Consider the following 20,727-nt stretch of genomic DNA (forward strand, 5'->3'; position numbering starts at 1 on the left):
CAATCCTTGGACCTGATCTTTGTTGGTGCCTGCTACCAACATGTCCACATACAACAGCAAAATGATATAATCATCACCAGACTTTTTGAAATACGTACAAGGGTCTGCACTCAGTCTGTTGTATCCAAAGCTCATGATAAAGGAATCAAATCTCTTGTACCAACATCTCGGCGCCTGTTTGAGACCGTACAGAGATTTTTTCAACCTGCAAACCAAGTTCTCTTTGCCTTTTTCCGCAAAACCTTCTGGCTGGAGCATATAGATTTCTTCTTCAAGATATCCATGAAGAAACGCCGTTTTCACATCTAGCTGTTCTAGATGTAGGTCAAACACCGCACACAATGCCAGCACCACTCTGACTGTTGTAAGCCGAACCACAGGAGAAAATATCTCATTGAAGTCAATGCCTTCTTTCTGAGCATACCCTTTTACCACCAATCTAGCACGATACCGCTCCACTTGGTTATTGCCATCACGCTTGATCTTATAGACCCATCTGTTTCCAATGGCTTTCCTTCCTCGTGGTAGTGTAACAAGATCCCAAGTTTTATTTCTGTCTAATGCCTCCAACTCTTCTTGCATTGCTATCATCCACAAAGATACATCCGAGCTTTGAGTAGCCTCGTGGAAACTCGATGGTTCACCATCCTCTGATAATAGACAATATGCAATATTGCTTTCAGTGACATAATCTGAAAGCCAACCTGGTGGTCTTCTGTCTCGAGTTGACTGCCTCACATTGGAAACTTCAGACTCAACATGTTCTTGTTCTTCGTGCTCTGGTACTGCTTCACAAGAAACTTGACCTTCGTCTGTCTTATTTTCCACCTGAAAAATAGTAGTTTCTGAATTCGGTGTGCCTTTGTCTCCCTTTACTTTATCTTCCTCGAAGATAACATCCCTGCTGATGACAAGCTTGTGAACAGTAGGATCCCACAAGCGAAACCCCTTTACTCCATCAGCATATCCTAAGAAGATACATTTTCTGGATTTTGAATCCAACTTCGATCTTTCTTGCTCATTGTACAGAACGTACACAGGACTTCCAAATGTATGCAAATGAGAATAATCTGTCGGCTTCCCGGTCCACATCTCCATCGGAGTCTTCAGATCAATCGCCACTGAAGGAGAACGATTGATAATATAACAAGCGGTTTTGACTGCTTCTGCCCAAAATGACTTTTCTAGACCTGCAGTCCTCAACATAGCTCTTGTTCTGTCCAACAAGGTTCTGTTCATCCGCTCCGCCACTCCATTCTGTTGAGGTGTGTAAGCCGTCGTAAACTGTCTTTTGATGCCCTCATGTTGACAATATGCATCAAATTCGTCACTGGTATATTCTCCTCCATTGTCAGTCCTCAGACACTTGATTTTCTTTTCTGAATCAAGTTCAACCCGCGCTTTGAAATCTTTGAAGATCTGGAAAGCATCTGATTTCTTCTTGATTGGATACACCCAACATCTCCTAGAGAAATCATCAATGAACGAGACAAAATATCTCGCTCCTCCTAGGGATACAACCGGTGCTTGCCAAACATCCGAATGAATCAGCTCCAATATGCTTTTGCTCCTGGCAGTAGAAGTGCCAAACTTTAATCTGTGTTGTTTACTGGTAACACAATGCTCACAAAAGGGTAGTGACACTTTTGTAAGTCCCGGCAACAGCTTCCGTTCTGAGAGAATTTTCAACCCCCGTTCTGACATATGCCCGAGCTTTCTATGCCATAACACTGTTAATTCTTCTCCTGAACCATTTGATGCAACAGCTAGTTCTGCCTCTTTGTGTGTTTCTCCCAAAAGTACATACAGATTTGCAGCAACCTTTTCCGCCTTCATAACCACAAGCGCGCCTTTCACAATTTTCATGATCCCGTTCTCGATCCGAGTTTTGCACCCGATGTCATCCAATTGCCCCAAGGACAAAAGATTTTTCGTCAGTCCTTTCACATGTCGTACCTCCTGTATGGTGCGAATGGTGCCATCAAACATTTTAATTTTGATAGTACCGACCCCAGCGATTTCCAAGGCATGATCATTTCCCATGAATACAGATCCTCCTGAGACTGGTTCATAATGATCAAACCATTCTCTCCGAGACGTCATGTGCCACGTCGCTCCTGAATCCATAATCCATGTGTCACAAAATTTGTGCCTGCCTTCTGCAACAGTTGCTGCTTCGCTGAATAATATTTCACCACTGCCTGAAGTACTGGCCACATTTCCTTGAGAACTTCTTTCAAAACTCGTACACTCTTTCTTGAAGTGCCCTTTACCGCCACATTTAAAGCAGTAAATATTTTTCTTCTTACTTCTCGACTTTGATCTACCTCGTCTTTGGCTCCCACTGGAGTCACGGTCCATAAATCTTCCTCTTATCATCGGTAAAGCCTCTGCCTGCTTCGATGTTACCAACCTATCTTCTTTATTCTTGCGCCGGCTTTCTTCTCCGAGAACCGCAGCTAAGACTTCATCGAATCTTAGAAAGCCCATAAGAAGCTCCGCACGTTCCTTTTCCCCTATTTTATGCCCCATGGAAGTGAGTTGGGCAAATAGAGGATTCAGTGTGTTGATATGGTCGGTCATCGATGAAGATTCCGCCATCCGAAGAGTATAAAGTCTTCTCTTTAGGAAAATCATATTGTGTAGGGACTTGACCTCGTACATCTTTGTCAGAGTATCCCAGATAACTTTGGCTGTTTTTATCTCAGAGATACTTGACAGTACTTCGTTTGCTATAGCCATGTGCAGATTGGCAACAGCATTATCATTCATCTCATTCCACTTTCCATCATCCGTAATCTCCACCGGTCTATCTCCAATAGCCGCCAAGCAATTCTCCTTTCTTAAAACTGCTTGTATCTTTATTTTCCACAGCATAAAATTGCTTCCGTTGAACTTTGCTATCTCGTACCTGCCCGCCATTATGTCTAGAACAATTTTAGTAGACTGAACAAAATAATCCCGCCTTAAATAAAAAATCTCAAAAAATCTTTTCTGATGTGGAAGATCAGTCTAGGCTGCAACCACAGAGCATACTCAGAATTTTAAGAAATTTTAAACCAAGGCTCTGATACCACTTGTTGGTCCCACGTGCGGAATTTGAGATAATAAAACCCGAAAATAAAGAATAAATTGGACACCGAGATTTACGTGGAAAACCCCTAAAAATTATTAGGGTAAAAACCACGGGCAAGATGAAAAGAATTTCCACTATAATATTTTGCGGTGTACAACTCACTCACTGTGTTTCCAAAGAGAACACACTCTCTTAATACAGGAGAACAAACACCTCACAAATATTATAGAATATTATAAGATGAGAGAAAACTCGAAGAAGGGATGATTTCATAATGAAGGGGGAAGCTCTATTTATAGAGCCTCTTGTCCGTGTGAATACGCGTTAAAAACGCGTATTCATATTTCCACGAAATTGCCAACCTGCGTTTTGCTGCCTCCTGCCATTCTTGACTTTTCTACCAACACTGGGAAGACCAGCCCAGATCATCATGGAGATTAGGTCAGGTTATACTCATCCCATCATGTTAAAATATTTACCGGGAAATTCTGCTCGGGTAGATTGCCCAACCCAGCTCACCAAATCTAGACGGGCAACATCACACACACACACACACAGACTTACGGTTGTTTTCTGCCAGTGTGAAGCCACCAATGCCAGGAGTCGAAAATCATGATATCCATGGCACCCCAGATCTTACTGGTGCTGATGGAATCCAGCCTCAATACCCTCCCGCTCGCCTCGCTCTTGATGTCCACAAGGAACGCATTTCGAAAGAACAACAACGAAACTTCGTACTCCTGATCATTAACATTCAAAATTAGCTAGATAATATTCAAAACACTAATATTCATCGTGAATATGCAATATATATGTGAATAAAATCAGCTCACAGGAAATGTGAAATTTGAGAGACCACCGGTTCTTTCTGATATATATGTGGCATGTGGTACTGCTACGTGAAGCATACATGTAAGAGATTGCCACTGGTTCAGACTAAGTGAATCTCCCACAAATATCAGACGCTTTCTCTTCAATTTTCTCAAAAAATCCACGCCGTTGAATCTGCATGCATTTCAACAACAATTAAAATCATATATATTGGACAGTTGGAATATTCTTGAAAATTTAATAAGAAGATGTTGATGGTTTTAAATATATAGAAAACAACTTCTTAACTAATAAAAGTATGCGCCTCAAGAATTCAATCGTCTTGAAAAGGAAGAGTTTCCAATTCATAGATGCCTTCTCATCGCAATCTTAGACAAAATCAAGATTTGTAATTATTTTTTCTTCCATTTTTTTTTATGTGGATATAAATATATAATTCTGACTTAATTAAATTATAATATTTTCAGAAAAAGGATGATTATATTAATAGATTTTTTTTTATTTTTTTGATACCAAAATATGGGATTCTTGTTCTAATGATTTCCCCATGTGTTTTTAATGCTTAATATAATATTAAATGTCTCTATAATTGAATTCAGAGAAAATTTTATAGGATTTATGTTTAATTCAACAATAATGATTTAAGACATACAACCAAGAAATTAATACTTGTCCCCCCTCGTTAATTACGAGGGCCCTATCGCAACGAATGATCTTGACTTGACTTGACTGCAACTCTTAGCAGTATAGAAATTTATATTTAATGAAACAATTTTTTTCTTTTAAAAAATTATAAATAAACGAACTAACACGCCATAATTCAGATAAATTTAAATTCAATATACGAAGAAAAATGTTTGCTCTTCTGCCTCGAAATCCCAAAAGTGAGATTTTTATATATTTGGGAGTAGGTCTCTTGTAAGATGGTCTCACGAATATTTATCTGTGAGACGGTTGATCCTACCGATATTCACAATTAAAAAAAATACTCTTATCATAAAAAGTAATATTTTTTTCGTGGATGACCCAAATAGAGACCCGTATCACAAAATACGACTCGTGAGACCGTCTCACACAAGTTTTTGCCTATATATTTGGATTTTGATTATCCTTTTGGTTAAATTTATTATCGTCTCACATAAGTTTTTGTCTATATATTTGGATTTTGATTATCCTTTTGTTACATTGATTAAATTTAAAAAATTTGAATTTCATCTCTAGTAGCTACAAAATCCTGAATTCAAGACACAATGTAGGAAATTAACTATGGACTTTCCCATTTGTAATATATCCAATTCAAGTAGGGATATTTCAAAACCAAATCAAACGTTAAAACCAAAATTTATCAGTTTGTAGCCAATCACGATTTGAATTGATATTAAAATCAACCAAAAAAAAAAGCAAAATTAACTTTTAAATTTCTAGCATACATTGGCTGTTATTTATTTATAAGAATTAAATTAAACAATTTAAATTATGTTCGAAACAATTAAAAAAAATATTGGTTCAGAGCATACATTTAATTAAATAAAACTTCTGGATAAAAAAAAAAAAGAAAAAGAAAAATAATACAAGACAGAGATGAAAATAAAGTCATGCAAATTAAAGCAGCAACCACTAGTCTACAAGTGACTAACCATGAAAACAACCTCACAACCAACGATTTACCAACAAACAAACTTAACTTCGAAGTCGATATCTTCAACACAAGAAATTTTGAAATCTCGAATAATTTTTTGAAAAATATTAATTCTTGCTGTTATTATATATTCAATGAATATATATATAAAGTTGGCTTCTTGAAAATGTGCATCCATGGATAAAAACAATTCTGGGAATAAGTAAAAGAAGATCAGACTGAGATCGGAGACATTTGATAATTAATGAATTCCGAACCTTGGTAAAACGCATCGAATATCAGTTGGCTTCCATTTGTATTTCAAGTAATCTAGATCGGGTCGACCATTTTTCTTGCAGTCGAACTGATGTTGGATGAAAGGACATTCGGAGGAATCGTAGAGAGGATATGACTCGTCGTAAACCCAGTTTCCTTGGAAGATATCGCAACCCTTCTCCGCCAACTTGGAATTGACAACGTTGTTATTAAGACTTAGAATCAGCACAAGTAATGCAGCAAGAGAAGTGGTGATTATAAATCCCATTGGAAGGGCTGTAATGCTTATAATAAGTTGTCAAAAAAAAAGCCATATTTATGGTATTGGAGTGGGGAGGATTTTTAATTTGTCTCAGCACTGGCACCAACCACTAGATACGTGTAATATTAAATATTCTAATTTTTGTGTAACACAAAAACTCATGTGAGACGGTTTCATGTGTCAATTTTTTGAGAAAGATCTTCTATTTGAGTCACCCTTGAAAAAGTATTAATTTTTGTGCCAAAAGTATGATTTTTTATTGTACATATGAGCAGAGTTTACCCGTCTCACGAATAAATATATGTGAGATCGTATCACAAGCGATATACCCATTACGTAAATTATATGTGTGTTTTATGTAAAAACTTTGATTGGTTTTATGTAGATTTATAAATAATTCAAGTATAAGTTCTTAAGATTTTGTTTATTAAAAAAAAAAAAAAAAAGGGACTCGTGGGGGCCCAAAAAATGTGAAAAAGGGAATGAATGTGATCGGCATAAGGTGAAGATGTGCTAAAAATTGAGATTAATGGATAATTTTAGGCAAATTGTGTGTATCTTTTTTTAAAAAAAAATATATATGTGTATATTTGTGTGGGTGGGGAAAACATTTTTTAGATAAAGAATTGATTAAAAAATGGATTATAAGAACCTTTTGGCTAATTATGTATTTGGTTTTTTTATATAAATGATCTAATTCGTAAATATTTTAGAAATTTTATTACAAATTCTGACACATATTATATAAGATCTGAAGGGCTCGATTATACATACACTACATACATATTATATTCACATTTATTCTCTCACATTTATTTTTATATTAACATTCATTATTTGTAGTCACATTTTCCACTCATCCATCTTTATTTTTATTTTACATTGAATAAATATATTTCCAATTTTATTTACACCATTTAAATGATTTGATTGCCAAATTACGTATTTATGGAAAATCAAGAGTATAATATTAATTTGAATAAAATTGTAAATACATAAAAGGAGTATCTTGAATTTTGGATACGTTCTTTTCTCCTCATCCCCACCACAAAAGTTAAAGTCAATGGTCATCCCTAGAGGTGCAACCATACTGTCCCAGTTATATTTAGTTCGAGGGATGAATTTCAAATGTAACTTATTTTGATTATATTTTACATTCACTATAATTATTTATCGAAATTACATCTAGTGGATTTGAAATCTACTTGATTGTGGAATGTAATATCAATTGAGACAGTTCTCAATTCTCTTGTCTCCATCCATTTGAGCATGTCTTCGTTTTTGCGTTCACAGGTATGTAAAAACCTACAGGATAGTCCCTATTGAAGCCCGTGTTGCTTTGATCATGTCGATGACATCCGTACAGTGGCGGTACATATTTTGGATTGATTTGATATTAATCCGGGTAGATCAATTTAAAATATTAAAAGATTCTAGATTTTAAAATTTTAGTTCGAGTAGAGTCATATTCCTGATTCCACCACTGCATTCGTATTTCGGAATTTCTTTTTGTCCACAACCATAAACAGGTGACTTCTGCTGCCAGTTTTTTATCCATGGTATCAAAAGTCAACACCAATGTTCTCTCAATAGTCAACTCCAAATTACATCATTGTTCATTCTTAATTAATTAATTATGGTGTTGGCTTGAAGCTGAAACTGAACGTTTTGGACGAGAAAACGATCCACGTCCAAGTACAGACTTATGGACAACACATTTTGCTCATCCTAAAGTGCAAATTATGTTGGTACGACGTGCACTATGTTGAAATATGAAATTGAAGAATAAAATTGGACGCCAAGAATGAGATTTTTTCTTAATGAAGAGAGGAACTCCTTATCTGTGTAAAAACACGTCTTCTCATCTGAATGTTTCTTTTGTCAAATTTGCATCTACTATCATTAATGTATTTCCTACTGTCATTCAAAAATAACTCGATAAAAAAGTTACATATGTTATTAAAAAAAAATTTAACCCACCAAATCAATAATCAACATTTAATCCATTTTTTTTAAAGAAAAAAACTCCCACATTCTAAAACAAATATATATTTTTTGAAACAGGGTCGTATGTTTTTTGTCCATGTATGAAGCTTGAATTTGGTGTGTCCAAAACTCGAATTTTGTGATTAACTTGAGCTAAAAGATAAATAATAGACAAATATTTTACACATTAAACCAATATTATATATAAATATATTGTTTTTTTTTATATTTCCTAATTATTTGATAATTTAAAAATATATAATTCAGGACCATCATGAAATCAGACTGAAAAAGTACTAGAAGGGAGACGAATTAACAACTCAGAAGATGCCACGCATCCAATTCCAAACCACATCCATTCCCTCTAAATTCCATTCGTCTCCACTATTCCACCTTCAAGTTCAATCGCTCTTTCCCCAACCTCAGCCATCTCCTCCTTGCTTGGTATGTTTTTATTCCTCGTACGATGAAAGATGAAGCTTTATTGATTATGATGACAAGAATTTTTGGGTTTTTGGTTAACCATTGTATGTTGATTGTTCTTAGTTCAGTTCAACAATTTAAAGGATTCAGCTCTATTGTTATCTAAATCCAGTGGTTGTTTGGTTTATCTTGCTTTCTTGACTGTATTGGTTCAGTTCTGAGGTTGGATTGGTAGAGCTGGATTAGTTTGATTATGTTTAAGGTTAACCCCATCTCCCCTGCTTAATTCTTGGTTGGTTTCAAGTAACTTTGTCAGTTGTTGAGATTGAGGAGGATTGTGTATATTTGTTTGCGCTTCTTTTTGGAGCATAAAAAATCAGGGACTGCTCAGGAATTTAGTTCAGGATATATTATTGTTTTTAGGTTGAAATAGCAATGTTTAATCTGAAATGAAGTGATCCTTCTTGATATTCTAATTTTTTTTATTTTTATTTTCTTCATTCTATTTTTAAAGAAGATTTGATAACTGCTTTGAGCTCTATGAGGAAGTTTTGTCACAGTTATCGCCTATCATACCCCTTGAATAATTGGCCGTTTCTTTGATGCTCAAGTAGAATGAGGATTATTTATGTCAACCCGAGTTCTTGACGCGTGTGTATGAACTCTAGAGAATGAATATTAGGATTGTGCAACAAACAGAATAAAATTGATTCCATTTCGAGATTCTGGGTGCTTGAGCCACCAACGAGTTGTGATTCATGAATCAAGAATAGCATTCTTAATTGCTTTTTTTTTGTGTGTGTTTTGGGATAGGTTCAGAAATTTCTTGTATTTTTCAAATTTCAGAGGAAAGAAGATGGCAGCTTTATCAGTATGTCTAGTGGGAAGTGGATTATCTATATGTGATTCTAAAACAGCTTTGAACCATGATATTTATGGCAGACGTCCTATCCAATCAGCTCGCCTCCCATCCCTGAATGGTAAAGTCTTGGCTGTTAAAGCAACCATGAATGAAAAGCCCAATGAAGAAAGAAGGGGCTTTCTGAAATTGTTGCTGGTCGGTGCTGGACTTGTTACTCCGGCATTACTCGGCAATGGGATTGCTAGGGCTGATGATCAAGGTGTTTCCAACTCAAGGATGTCCTATTCTAGATTTTTGGAGTATCTCGATAAGGGTAGAGTGACGAAAGTTGATTTGTTTGAAAACGGAACTATTGCCATTGTTGAGGCCGTCTCCCCAGAGTTGGGTAACCGAGTGCAGAGAGTGCGAGTGCAACTCCCTGGGCTCAGCCAGGAGCTCCTTCAGAAGTTAAGGGAGAAGAACATAGACTTTGCTGCCCATAATGCTCAAGAGGACTCTGGTTCACTTTTATTTAATTTGATTGGAAATTTGGCCTTCCCTTTAATTTTGATTGGTGGTCTTTTCCTTCTCTCGAGACGGTCTGGTGGAGGAATGGGCGGGCCTGGTGGGCCTGGTTTCCCTCTTAGCTTTGGTCAATCAAAGGCTAAGTTTCAAATGGAACCCAATACAGGTGTAACTTTCGATGATGTCGCCGGGGTAGATGAAGCAAAACAAGATTTTATGGAGGTGGTGGAGTTCCTTAAGAAGCCCGAGAGATTTACTGCTGTTGGTGCTCGTATTCCAAAGGGAGTTCTTCTTATTGGTCCTCCTGGTACTGGAAAGACCTTGCTGGCCAAGGCAATTGCTGGTGAAGCGGGTGTCCCATTTTTCTCCATTTCAGGTTCTGAATTTGTTGAGATGTTTGTTGGTGTGGGAGCCTCACGAGTCCGCGATCTTTTCAAGAAGGCCAAGGAAAATGCCCCTTGCATCGTATTTGTTGATGAAATTGATGCTGTTGGGCGTCAAAGAGGAACTGGTATTGGTGGAGGAAATGATGAAAGGGAGCAGACACTGAACCAGCTATTAACAGAAATGGATGGTTTTGAAGGAAATACTGGTATAATTGTTATTGCAGCAACTAATCGTGCAGATATTCTTGACTCTGCCTTGTTGAGACCAGGAAGGTTTGATAGACAGGTAAGATATATATAGCATATGTCTTGTCTCTAATTTAACTTTCAGATTACAAGTACACACAGTGTAATCGTTGTGCAGGTAACTGTTGATGTCCCAGATGTTCGTGGAAGAACAGAGATCCTTAAGGTTCACGCTAGCAATAAAAAGTTTGATTCAGATGTATCGCTTGAGGTCGTAGCCATGAGGACACCGGGTTTTAGTGGAGCAGATCTTGCTAATCTCTTAAACGAGGCTGCTATTCTTACCGGACGGCGTGGAAAGACAGCAATCTCGTCGAAAGAAATTGATGATTCAATTGATAGGATTGTTGCTGGAATGGAAGGGACTATCATGACCGATGGGAAGAGCAAAAGTCTCGTGGCGTACCATGAAGTAGGCCACGCCATCTGTGGGTAAATGCTTTTATATGGCAAACATTAATCTTATTTTCTTTTAAATTAGTTGTGATTTTGGAAGTTCTGTTCCGATACTTTGATAATTGGAAGTTGGATCTGGATCTCTTTGGTGCTGTATATTTTTACCTTCTACTCTCTGTGATCTCAAAGACTAAAACTATTCATGGATTTCTTCCATAAGAAAGGTTCTATCATTTGGTTTCTTTGGTTACAGTTGGTGACTTGCTGTAAACCATATAAAACCTGTTCTAGATGTATCCTGTTCAGCCCCCTTCATTTTGTGGCAGGGATAATACTTGAACATTGTCAAGTGCCAATGAACCGAGCATGAACAAATTTTTTATATCCTCACAATCTAGCTCGCTGCTTTTGGATATGACACCTCTAATATTTTGTTGGTTGTGTTGTTACGCAGAACTCTAACTCCAGGGCATGATGCAGTTCAGAAGGTCACCTTGGTACCACGTGGTCAAGCACGTGGTTTGACGTGGTTCATCCCTTCTGATGATCCAACCTTAATTTCAAAGCAGCAACTTTTTGCCAGAATTGTTGGTGGGCTTGGTGGAAGAGCTGCTGAGGCGGTTATTTTTGGTGAGCCAGAGGTCACAACTGGTGCAGCTGGTGATTTGCAGCAGATTACAGGATTGGCTAAGCAAGTAAGTACCTTATCGTGCCTTTTATTTTTAGTAAGGACACATTTATGATTTCTTTTTCATAATGAAGAACTTGCATTTTTTCCTGCACCATACTTTTTCAATCCAACTACGGATTCCTGTATTACATTTCAAATATCATTGTTGGAGGAGCAACAATGGGATCTACTGTCTTAATTGATCAAAACTCGTCGTTTGAGCTAATGCTCAGCTTAAAATATTTGAGTTAAGCCATATTATCAATTGTTACTTTTAATAAACCGAGAAAAGAAAAACTTCTGATCTTACGATTAAATTTTTTATCGAGGAAACTTGGGCATTTGTTTACTAAATTTTTGCTCTTTGTAGATGGTTGTTACTTTCGGTATGTCTGAAATAGGTCCATGGTCGCTCGTGGACTCATCGGCTCAAAGTGCTGATGTAATCATGAGAATGATGGCAAGGAATTCTATGTCTGAAAAGCTGGCAGAAGACATTGATGCGGCAGTGAAGAGGATTACAGAGAGTGCATATGAGATTGCTTTGAGCCATATCCGAAACAACCGTGAAGCAATGGATAAAATCGTGGAAGTTCTGATTGAAAAAGAGACCATGACCGGAGATGAGTTCCGGGCAATTTTGTCGGAGTTCACTGAAATCCCAGTTGAAAATAGAGTTACCCCTATGCCAGCTACAGTAACTGTATGATACCATGTACACTATAATACTTGAATGCACAGCACTAGTTTGTTGATATGTTTATGCTTTCGGTTTCCTTTGTACCAATCCCCAGTCCCACTGGTATTGCAAAAGTGAAATTGGAGATATTTGCCTTTGCTATTTTATGTGAGCAGTGTCGTCAACGCAGAGACGAGTCCTGCAAACAAAATCATTTCTTTGTTCCCCCAGCAAGTTCTTGAGTTTCTGTCTTAAGATGAGTCGCTACAAGCTGGAAATTAGTGAAAAGCTTTGGAGTATCAAGCGAGTGGTTCAATCAAAGATGCTCAGCCCTGTAAATAAATACCAAATATTATCAGTTTAGTTTCCCCTAGCTTCTCTTAAGAATTTGGAGCTTATCAAGATTGGGTAACTTGATAAACATGGCTGGCAATCCACTTCAAAGCTTGACTTGGCCCTCTCGCATCGTAGTCGCCACTGCTCTTGGTTCCATATTTTTCCGATTGTTGTTTTATTAAATTTTTTGCTTCGATTATGATTTTTTTACATATATTAGAAAAGGATTAAATTAATATCGAACACATTAAAATAAGGGATGAACGTTAAGTCGATCTGGACTCTGAAGGAAGCCCAACTCCATACGCCCCGGGGGGACACAAAATTGGTATGACAGCAGCCTTCGGCGGTCTACTAAGAAACTCCTTCAACAAACGAACAAGATATGACAACTAAGGTGGGCAAGGCAAATGATACAACATTCCCTCACGGCCTCAATCTCTCATTCAAGTTAACTCGAAAGATGTAAAGATTATTCTTACTAAAAGATGCTGCAAACGATATGCACACATCAAAACACAGTGCGAATCTCCTCTTCTGAACCATGTCTTAATCTCTTATTCTATATGTCGGCAACGTGTATTCTTGAATTCTTTTGGAAAAAAATTACATCGTGAAATCAGAATGTCACGCGATGCAGAAAATATTGAAAAATCATAACAGACATAATGCGCATAATTAGCAAAATGAAAACCCTGAAATATTATAGATATAAAACTTGCGCTACTCAAACTTTAAAAAAATACGATTTTGTTTGGTCAAAGAGTAAAACAACTCAAAAACTTTCATACATGATGCCATTAGTCGGAGGTTTCAGAGTTCTCTTCTAAGCTGCAATATTAGAGGCCTTGTTGAGGATAACACCTTCATATTTAACTTGGAACCACTTCATTGCATCCTCCTTTGTGACCCTGTGTTGGATTCCAACGCGAGACTTGCACCTACGGCGACGGCCCACTCTGTAACCAGGACGCTCCAAGACAATGTAGAAGTCCATACCATAAATACCAGTTGAAGGGTCATACCTGAAGAGATTCATAAATAAAACATAAGTAATCTTCACCCAACTGTCATAACCATGTACGAAAGCATTTTCGCTATATTGCCTAGATCATCCTAAATAAAATAGATTCACCAAATACTGAGTAACCAATCAATCTCAAAACTGCAGGTAATAATCACCTCACACTTACAATAGTAGTTTATATTATTGCCTAGACCATCCTAAATAAAATAGATTCGCCAAATATTGAGTAAACAATCAATCTCAAAACTGCAGGTAATAATCACCTCACACTTACAATAGTAGTTTTTCTTTTCCTTTTCAAGATTGATGTTTCGTTTTCTTTTGAGAGAGGTGGTCATTAACCTTGTATTTTATAAAATAACCTAATCCAAACACACGCAGCCATACATGTGCATAGAAGCAATGTTTCTATAAGCATACTCTAATGTCACCCGACAGTATCTTGATAGAGATCAACTGTCGCATTGCAGCGACGTCAAAAGTACCAGCCACTAAAACTAACAAGAAACAGTTCCCCATAACTTGGCACCAGCCACAATTTGTTTAAGATGCCTACATACTATAATTCATATCTTGTCGATCATCAACTAAAACAGAACTGTCCAGTACAAGACACTTCATATTGCCATGTAAACTTAGCAACACGAGGTGGAAAGCCAACATTTTCAGAGAATAAGATAAGCCATAGTTGCTTACTTAATTCCAAGATCAATATGTTCCTGAATACCAAAGCCAAAACAACCAGTTTCACTGAAATTTCTTCTCAATAGTTCATATTCTTTGACCTTCAATCCGCTTTCAAGTAGCTGCATTGCTTTGTCACCCCTGACTGTGACATAGCATGCAATTTTTTCATTACGCCTGATGCCAAAAGAGCGAACAGTGTATCTAGCTGTAGAAGAAAAGAGAAGGAAAAGAAGAGTTACTATACTAGCAAAACAAAAATCTAATTTTCTGTCCTTGTATCATCAAGTTTAAATGCAAAAGTTATATAAACTAACAATATAATCACAAGCAATCAAACCTTAAGCACAAAACTCGGTGTTCTTGAGTTAAAACAACAAATAAAACTACAAATAAAACTATGTCAGATGTTTGAAAAAGCTTACTATTTGCAACAGACAGATTTAGACCAACAAATGAACAATTCATCTCTATTCACCTTAAGAAGGAAAACTAGTAAACTCCAAAGCATAGCACTCTCTAAAATTCACATGATTCAAAAGGAGTCTAAAATACAAAAATCGTTTCAGGCTTAACCATGTTCAATATATTATGTCATGACATAAAAAGTCAGATTCATTAAGATCCTGTCATGACATAAAAAGTTAGATTCATTAAAACCAGCATAAAAGTTTCTCACTTTAAAGCACCTGCTCAGAATTTTCTAAAATTTTTTTTGTCCGATAAGATGTTGTATATTTCAAGTGGGGAGGTCAAAATAATCAACACTTGGTGCAGTTCTATAACTACCTCAGTTATATTTTGCCAAATGGTTGACTTTCTGCATAAACATTGGGCATTCATCTTCTTCCAAACCTTGAAACAATTATTTCACTAATTCCTCCCGACTAACAGTAACCAAAAGTCCACCTCCAACCCTCAAGATGCAACAGCAGTTACTTCCCACATTCCACTCTTAACATTCTCTACCTCTCAATGGTATCTATCCCGCTGCCACTTACAAGCCTGCAAAGCTCTTGTTCCCTCTTACATGTAACAGAATGTATATCTTATAATTTATAAACTAATGATGAAAAATAAAACAAATACCAGTTGATCTATCAGCGAAATTGAATGACTATTTCGTATTTATGTAGTATTTTCAAATGGATTTATAAAATCTATATATATTAAAGAGGAACACTTAAATTGCCTCTAGAGTCTTTCAAGAACACCAATATTGAGGCATCTCATTCTAGGCACACTTCATCTCAGGGATAAGCCTTGGCTCGGTGAAAGGTCTGGACCTTGAGTGTAAGGGCCGCAGGCATGTCGAGTGGTACTTTATCGACTATGAATGATCGTACTGTATAACTTGAACACTTTTGCTAAATGTAAACCATTTATCGAGTATTACACCATGCATGCTTTGACAATTAGCACAAGGACTCTCTGCCAGACATTATTTTAAATCAGTCAAACCATACAACATTCCACTACCGTAAATGGAATTATTCGATAATGATATTACATGTTTAAAACCATTTCACAACCAAATTTAATCACCTTTTTCTTCATAAAAATCTACAGACTCGATTCAAACAAAATATATTCCTCAAGAAACAAGTGAAAAAAATACCCTTGGAGAAAACAGGTGTTTGACCGCTGAGCTGTTCCAACACCTGAAGAATTTTAAAAATGGCTAGTTATGCACCAAAAATTACTGAAAATTATAAAATCCATCCAGCGAATTAGAGGGGTGATAAGTACCTTAGCAGCCCTAGTGAGACGATCTCCACTCTCGCCCACGGAGATGTTTAATACCAGTTTCTGGACCTTGATCTCCCTCATTGGATTCGAGAGTTTCTTCTCTGCTGCCTGCTTTCACATTTTCACATACACATATACATATACGGAAGTTTAGTGACATAAATGTAATATCAATACATATTTCTGTATAAAATACATGCGAGGTCGAGAAGCGACATTTACCATGGAGGAGGAATGGTGGGAGGAGGCGGAGGCGACAGCTGCGGCTAGGGTTTTGGAGATGTTAGTAAGAGGAAGAGAACCTCGAATATTTATAAAACATGTATGAGTTCTGAAATGATACGAGAGGGGCGTTTTTCTTAGATTGTACAGAGTTTGGGGTTAATTTGCTAATATTTTGAGCTTTTTATTTTATTTATTCAGACGTATTTTTTTCCTATGACCTGAGAGCACGAATGATAATGAGTCGGGTCTACGAGAACTCGAGGTTCGAGGTTCATTTTTTCAAGGACTCGTATTCGCTCTGACTCGTTAAACCGTAAACTCATATATAAAGTTTAGCGGGTTGGATTCACACTCGTCTTGATATGTTAAACCGTAAACTCGTACTGGTTCGATCTTTTGAATCCGTCATACCATCAAAAATATTATATTTTGATACATCTAATTTTTAATTAACTCGATCATAACAATAAATAAATAAAGTAATTCAAATTAAGTCTCTTATTATAAAATTAACTCAATCAAATTAATTAATCAAAACATTCTTATTGAAATTATTTCTCATCACCAAATATTATAAGATATGTTGATATATTTTTTTAAGTTTAATCTATTATAAAAGTATATTTATCGGCATATGTATATATCTAGAGACTAGAATGCAATTGTTTCTAAAGAACACGGATTCCTCTAAAATCTAAAAAGCCATGGCAACAGGAAGGCGAGAACCAGGAATACTGCCAAGAATCTGCAGAAATATTGCTTGCAGCGTAGCGAGCTCGCTTGAGAATCGTCGAGGGTGGCCGCGACGAGCCTCATTTCATTCCACTCCATCAAGAATAGTGAGGTTTCCTCTGCACTCTTGTTGTCGATGTTTTTAGCCATTGTTCCACATATTTCGCACTGTCTGCAAAAGTAATTGATGCATATATATATACATATACCCAAATGGTCGTGTAATTAATAATAAATTTGTTACTAGTAGAATTTCTTTAATTTACTTCGCATATTCAATGAAGTCATAGGTAGATAATTGACGAAGTAGACGCACGTGAGAAGTAACAAAATCAGAGTACAAAAAGTCGAATTTTCTAAAATAGTTGCTGGAAATCAATGATGCAACAAAAATAAATTTTACCTATCACCCTTCTGCCAAAACCAGGCCTCAGCACAATGCTGGTGCGACCACCCTAGCTCGCCTTTGCAGTCGCAACCAAGCTCGATGAGTTCCGATCCTTCCGAGGAAGATTCATCGCCGAAATGACATATTCTGCAAATCCTTTCTGCGTTTGTACTCTCACTGTTTCTTGATACACCATTGGCATCACCCTTTACATCAATGGAACAGTCACGATTCTTCCCTGGATTGTTTTTTTCACCACAAACACACTCATCAGAAGAATCTTTAGCATACAGAATCTTGTTCTGCCGAGTACTTTCTTGAGTTGAATTTGATCTAGTCCTGTTCATTTCTTCTTCAGTCTCCATTTTCTTTACGATTCGGAGGACGAATTCATCCGATGATCAGAATACAAAAACCCTCGTTTTATCAAGTTTTAAAAATACCCAGAAAGATCGAGTTCCCGAAATCTAGATCAACCTGCAGGGTCAAACCTTTAACAATTTGCATACTTGATCATCATTTTGGAACTATATATCTTGGGCTATAAGTTTTTTATACTCGACGGAAAAGGGGACATCTTCCAAATTCCAACCAATATGCAAAAGTAAAAACTTTTTTATTTGTTATTAATGATATATAATTAAGAACAAGACCAATAAACTATAATAATATTGCTTGGGTAGCAGAGGTTGACCACAGGTGTTCGATACAAATATCGTCGTCCGGGGTGGGCTGTTCGTCTGGACAAAATAACAGTACACTTGTATACATTTAACGTGCAAGAAAAGTAGAGATTAGTATTAAAAACAAGTTTCAAAATAACTTAATGAGTTAATTAAGACCAATGTTTTCCTTTTGAAATAATGATGATAATAATAATAATTGATTTTTGTTGCAATTGAATTTCACTTGCTCAAACTTTGTACGAGGGCTACTTTAACACGTATATAGGAAAAAATAGATTTTTGTGAGATATCGAAAATTCATATTTCTCTCTTATGAAAATTAAATAAGTATATTTGATCTTAATTTTTTATAAAAGTTACACGAACACCCCACACTTGCTCCAGCTGGAAAAATTATTGAAAAAAAAAATCAATTTCCTACAAGTCATATTTCAAGCCGGCTAGACAGATGTTATCTATGCTAAGTACTGGACGCTACAAGATCGAGCAAGATGACACAGATACAACAACCGACATCGTCCGATTAACATAGATAACGTTCGAACTAATCTAAGATATCTGAAACATAACTTGTAGCAAATTGAGTTTTCTTTCTAACCGTTTTACTCGTTGATCATTTTTTATTATTTCATCAAAATACTTCAGCTTGCTTGATTCTAACTGGTGTAAAGGTTGTTCGTGTAACTTTTATAAAAAGTTGAGGTATAAGATGTTTATTTAATTTTTGTTGGATAAATGAAAAAGAGAAGAAGAGGAAGAGTGAGGAGTTGTAAAGGGAAGTGGGATGTCTCAAATGTGGCTTGTCCCACATTGAGTTAATAACCAAATAAAGTCTCCCTAATAAGCTCCAAGTTGAGACAAAGGTTTGGGCCCCAAGGGGTACCAGAAGTTTTTAGACGGGGGAAGACGCTAATAGGTTGTGTGTCGGTGAACTAAACACACACGCGCGCGCCCGGCCGGCGCGGTGAGGTGTGGTGTGGTCTTTTGACCGTATTATTCTTTTTAGACAAAATTTATTTGAAAATAATTTTGTTGACAGCACCTACACACGAAAACGAAACAGAAACCAGCGTGCTTTCACAGAAGATGTCGCGCACATGCGTGCCCAGAATCCGCGCACATGCGCGAGACTCACAGAAGATGCCGCGCATATGCGCGCCAGAATCCGCGCACATGCGCGAGCCTTACTGTTATCATCACATTTGGGCAGAACAAGGCGCGCATATGCGCGCCTAAGGACGCGCATATGCGCGAGCCTTTCTGGAAATTTGCGGTGCTGTTTCTGAAAACAGGCGTGTCCCTTGACTATCTTGGCATCTGTTCTTGGTCACATTTGCACCAAACAATGTGTTCCTTGACTAGAATTGTAACTCTTCTTCGCATCCGGTCTGGAAAGACATGTCTTTTCTACGCAACCGGTGATCGTTTATAAATAGTTCATATCAGCCATTTTCGAAAATTGCTGAAAAAAATTCTCTGCACTTCTTCTTGCAATTTCCTGCTCATAATCATATCATCTTGCTGCACAATTTTCGTTCACATTTGAAAGCTTCTGAATATATTTTGTTCGCTGCGCTCGAGACTTTGTAGTGCTGCAAAGTTTTGACTTGAAGTCGTTGTATCTTGGGGACGATTGCTTGCGACGTATAGCACTTTGATACGGGCAATTTCGTCTTGCGGAAAAAGGTTTTTCCTTGCCTCGACTTAACATTGTTGCTGCTGTTTTTCAGAAACGAATATCATATAGATAACAATTTTCACATGAGAGCAGTGTACATTTTCGATGTTTCACTTAGAAGTTTAGTAAAAAAAAACTTGGAAAAATGACAGTATTATTAATTCGGGAAGAAAATGTACTAAAATCATGAATTTGGTATTGTATGTTCTCAAACTCCGTTACCAAATTTTGCATTAGAAGAGCTTAGAATATCAAATCACTAAGAAAATATGTTTATTACACTACATAAAATATTTTATTTATTAAATTTAAATCTCATTCACTAATTAATTCTAGTATGATAGTGAATTTTTTTAATTTCGAAAACATTATCTAACCATCCAATTACATATATCATATTTTATTTTAACATAAATTACATTTACAAATATATAATTTTATATTTTATATTAATAATTTATTTTCAAACACAATGCATATATGATTACCATATTTAATATGGATACTAATATAAATATTAGGATCCGATATTTTTGTGGAATATTTTATTTGACTATAAACACACACATCATCATTATTATTGTACAAAGAAATAAGTTTCTCAGTCATATAATTTTTAATGTATGGACATAATATATATCCATATATCTAACAAAATTTCATATAATCTATTCGTATCAATTCAATATTATTCATTTCGTGCACAATTATACTAGTACTGTTGTATGCATATATTGTATCTCTCTTGATTTGTTCATTTGATCAAATTTTCTAAATTACAAATTTAGGAATGAAACAAATAATAGTAGGTATCTTGTGAAACAGTTTCACGGATAAAGATTGGTGAGACGAGTTAACTCTGCTCATATTTACAATAATGAGTAGTATTTTTCCAATAAAAAAATAATATTTTTTCATGAGTGATCTAAATAGGATATATATCTCACAAAATTGATTCGTAATTAATATCGTCTGACAGAAGTTTTTGTGAACAAAATTAACTAGCC

The 20,727-nt window shown here is 36.3% G+C and overlaps 4 protein-coding genes across 7 annotated transcripts in view; 1 reads left to right on the forward strand and 3 right to left on the reverse strand.

Annotated features, from left to right (window-relative positions):
* Positions 1-6,168, reverse strand: part of LOC140977690 (protein trichome birefringence-like 43) — a 36,417-nt gene extending 30,249 nt beyond the window's left edge. For 2 of the 3 annotated variants that reach the window (XM_073442451.1, XM_073442444.1), the window contains exons 1-3: positions 5,804-6,168; positions 3,910-4,081; positions 3,641-3,816 (exon numbers count right to left, since the gene is read on the reverse strand). In XM_073442451.1, the coding sequence (XP_073298552.1) occupies positions 3,641-3,816; positions 3,910-4,081; positions 5,804-6,069 (614 nt within the window). In that variant the 5' untranslated portion in view covers positions 6,070-6,168. The remainder of the gene's footprint in view (positions 1-3,640; positions 3,817-3,909; positions 4,082-5,803) is intronic. The other variant, XM_073442457.1, reaches the window with a different exon arrangement.
* Positions 6,169-8,381: 2,213 nt separating this feature from the next.
* On the forward strand, positions 8,382-12,364 carry LOC140977684 (ATP-dependent zinc metalloprotease FTSH 2, chloroplastic). Its single transcript, XM_073442430.1, has 5 exons — positions 8,382-8,493; positions 9,319-10,510; positions 10,589-10,902; positions 11,321-11,561; positions 11,907-12,364. The coding sequence occupies exons 2-5, from the start codon at positions 9,329-9,331 to the stop codon at positions 12,243-12,245; spliced, it is 2,076 nt and encodes a 691-aa protein (XP_073298531.1). The 5' UTR covers positions 8,382-8,493; positions 9,319-9,328; the 3' UTR covers positions 12,246-12,364.
* Positions 12,365-13,229: 865 nt separating this feature from the next.
* LOC140977717 (large ribosomal subunit protein uL5-like) lies at positions 13,230-16,375 on the reverse strand. 2 transcript variants are annotated; one of them, XM_073442466.1, is made up of 5 exons: positions 16,234-16,375; positions 16,012-16,119; positions 15,881-15,923; positions 14,275-14,470; positions 13,230-13,576 (listed from the first exon to the last, which is right to left on the reverse strand). In XM_073442466.1, exons 1-5 carry the CDS (start codon positions 16,234-16,236, stop codon positions 13,378-13,380), a joined length of 549 nt encoding a protein of 182 aa, XP_073298567.1. In that variant the 5' UTR covers positions 16,237-16,375; the 3' UTR covers positions 13,230-13,377. The 2 variants fall into 2 exon arrangements, with proteins under 2 accessions (XP_073298567.1, XP_073298563.1); XM_073442462.1 differs by having other exon boundaries at positions 16,012-16,110; positions 16,228-16,339.
* A 518-nt stretch (positions 16,376-16,893) lies between these two features.
* LOC140982979 (uncharacterized) lies at positions 16,894-17,932 on the reverse strand. The gene is made up of 2 exons (XM_073449836.1): positions 17,372-17,932; positions 16,894-17,140 (listed from the first exon to the last, which is right to left on the reverse strand). The coding sequence occupies exons 1-2, from the start codon at positions 17,719-17,721 to the stop codon at positions 16,924-16,926; spliced, it is 567 nt and encodes a 188-aa protein (XP_073305937.1). The 5' UTR covers positions 17,722-17,932; the 3' UTR covers positions 16,894-16,923.
* Positions 17,933-20,727: the final 2,795 nt, after the last annotated feature.

Source organism: Primulina huaijiensis, chromosome 1 (assembly GCF_012295235.1).
Source record: "Primulina huaijiensis isolate GDHJ02 chromosome 1, ASM1229523v2, whole genome shotgun sequence".
NCBI classification, from domain to species: Eukaryota; Viridiplantae; Streptophyta; class Magnoliopsida; order Lamiales; family Gesneriaceae; genus Primulina; species Primulina huaijiensis.

Bases quoted from the DNA above. Each gene is read 5' to 3' on its own strand.
- LOC140977684 (XM_073442430.1), top strand. From the start codon at position 9,329: ATGGCAGCTTTATCAGTATGTCTAGTGGGAAGTGGATTATCTATATGT. The intron at 10,511-10,588 runs GTAAGATATATA...ATCGTTGTGCAG, and splicing joins CAGGAAGGTTTGATAGACAG to GTAACTGTTGATGTCCCAGA. The intron at 11,562-11,906 runs GTAAGTACCTTA...TGCTCTTTGTAG, and splicing joins TTACAGGATTGGCTAAGCAA to ATGGTTGTTACTTTCGGTAT.
- LOC140977717 (XM_073442466.1), bottom strand. The intron at 15,924-16,011 runs GTACTTATCACC...AAAATTCTTCAG, and splicing joins GTCTCACTAGGGCTGCTAAG to GTGTTGGAACAGCTCAGCGG. The intron at 14,471-15,880 runs GTATTTTTTTCA...TTTCTTCTACAG, and splicing joins AACACCTGTTTTCTCCAAGG to CTAGATACACTGTTCGCTCT.
- LOC140982979 (XM_073449836.1), bottom strand. From the start codon at position 17,721: ATGGAGACTGAAGAAGAAATGAACAGGACTAGATCAAATTCAACTCAA. The intron at 17,141-17,371 runs GTAAAATTTATT...TTACTTTTGCAG, and splicing joins TTTTGGCAGAAGGGTGATAG to ACAGTGCGAAATATGTGGAA.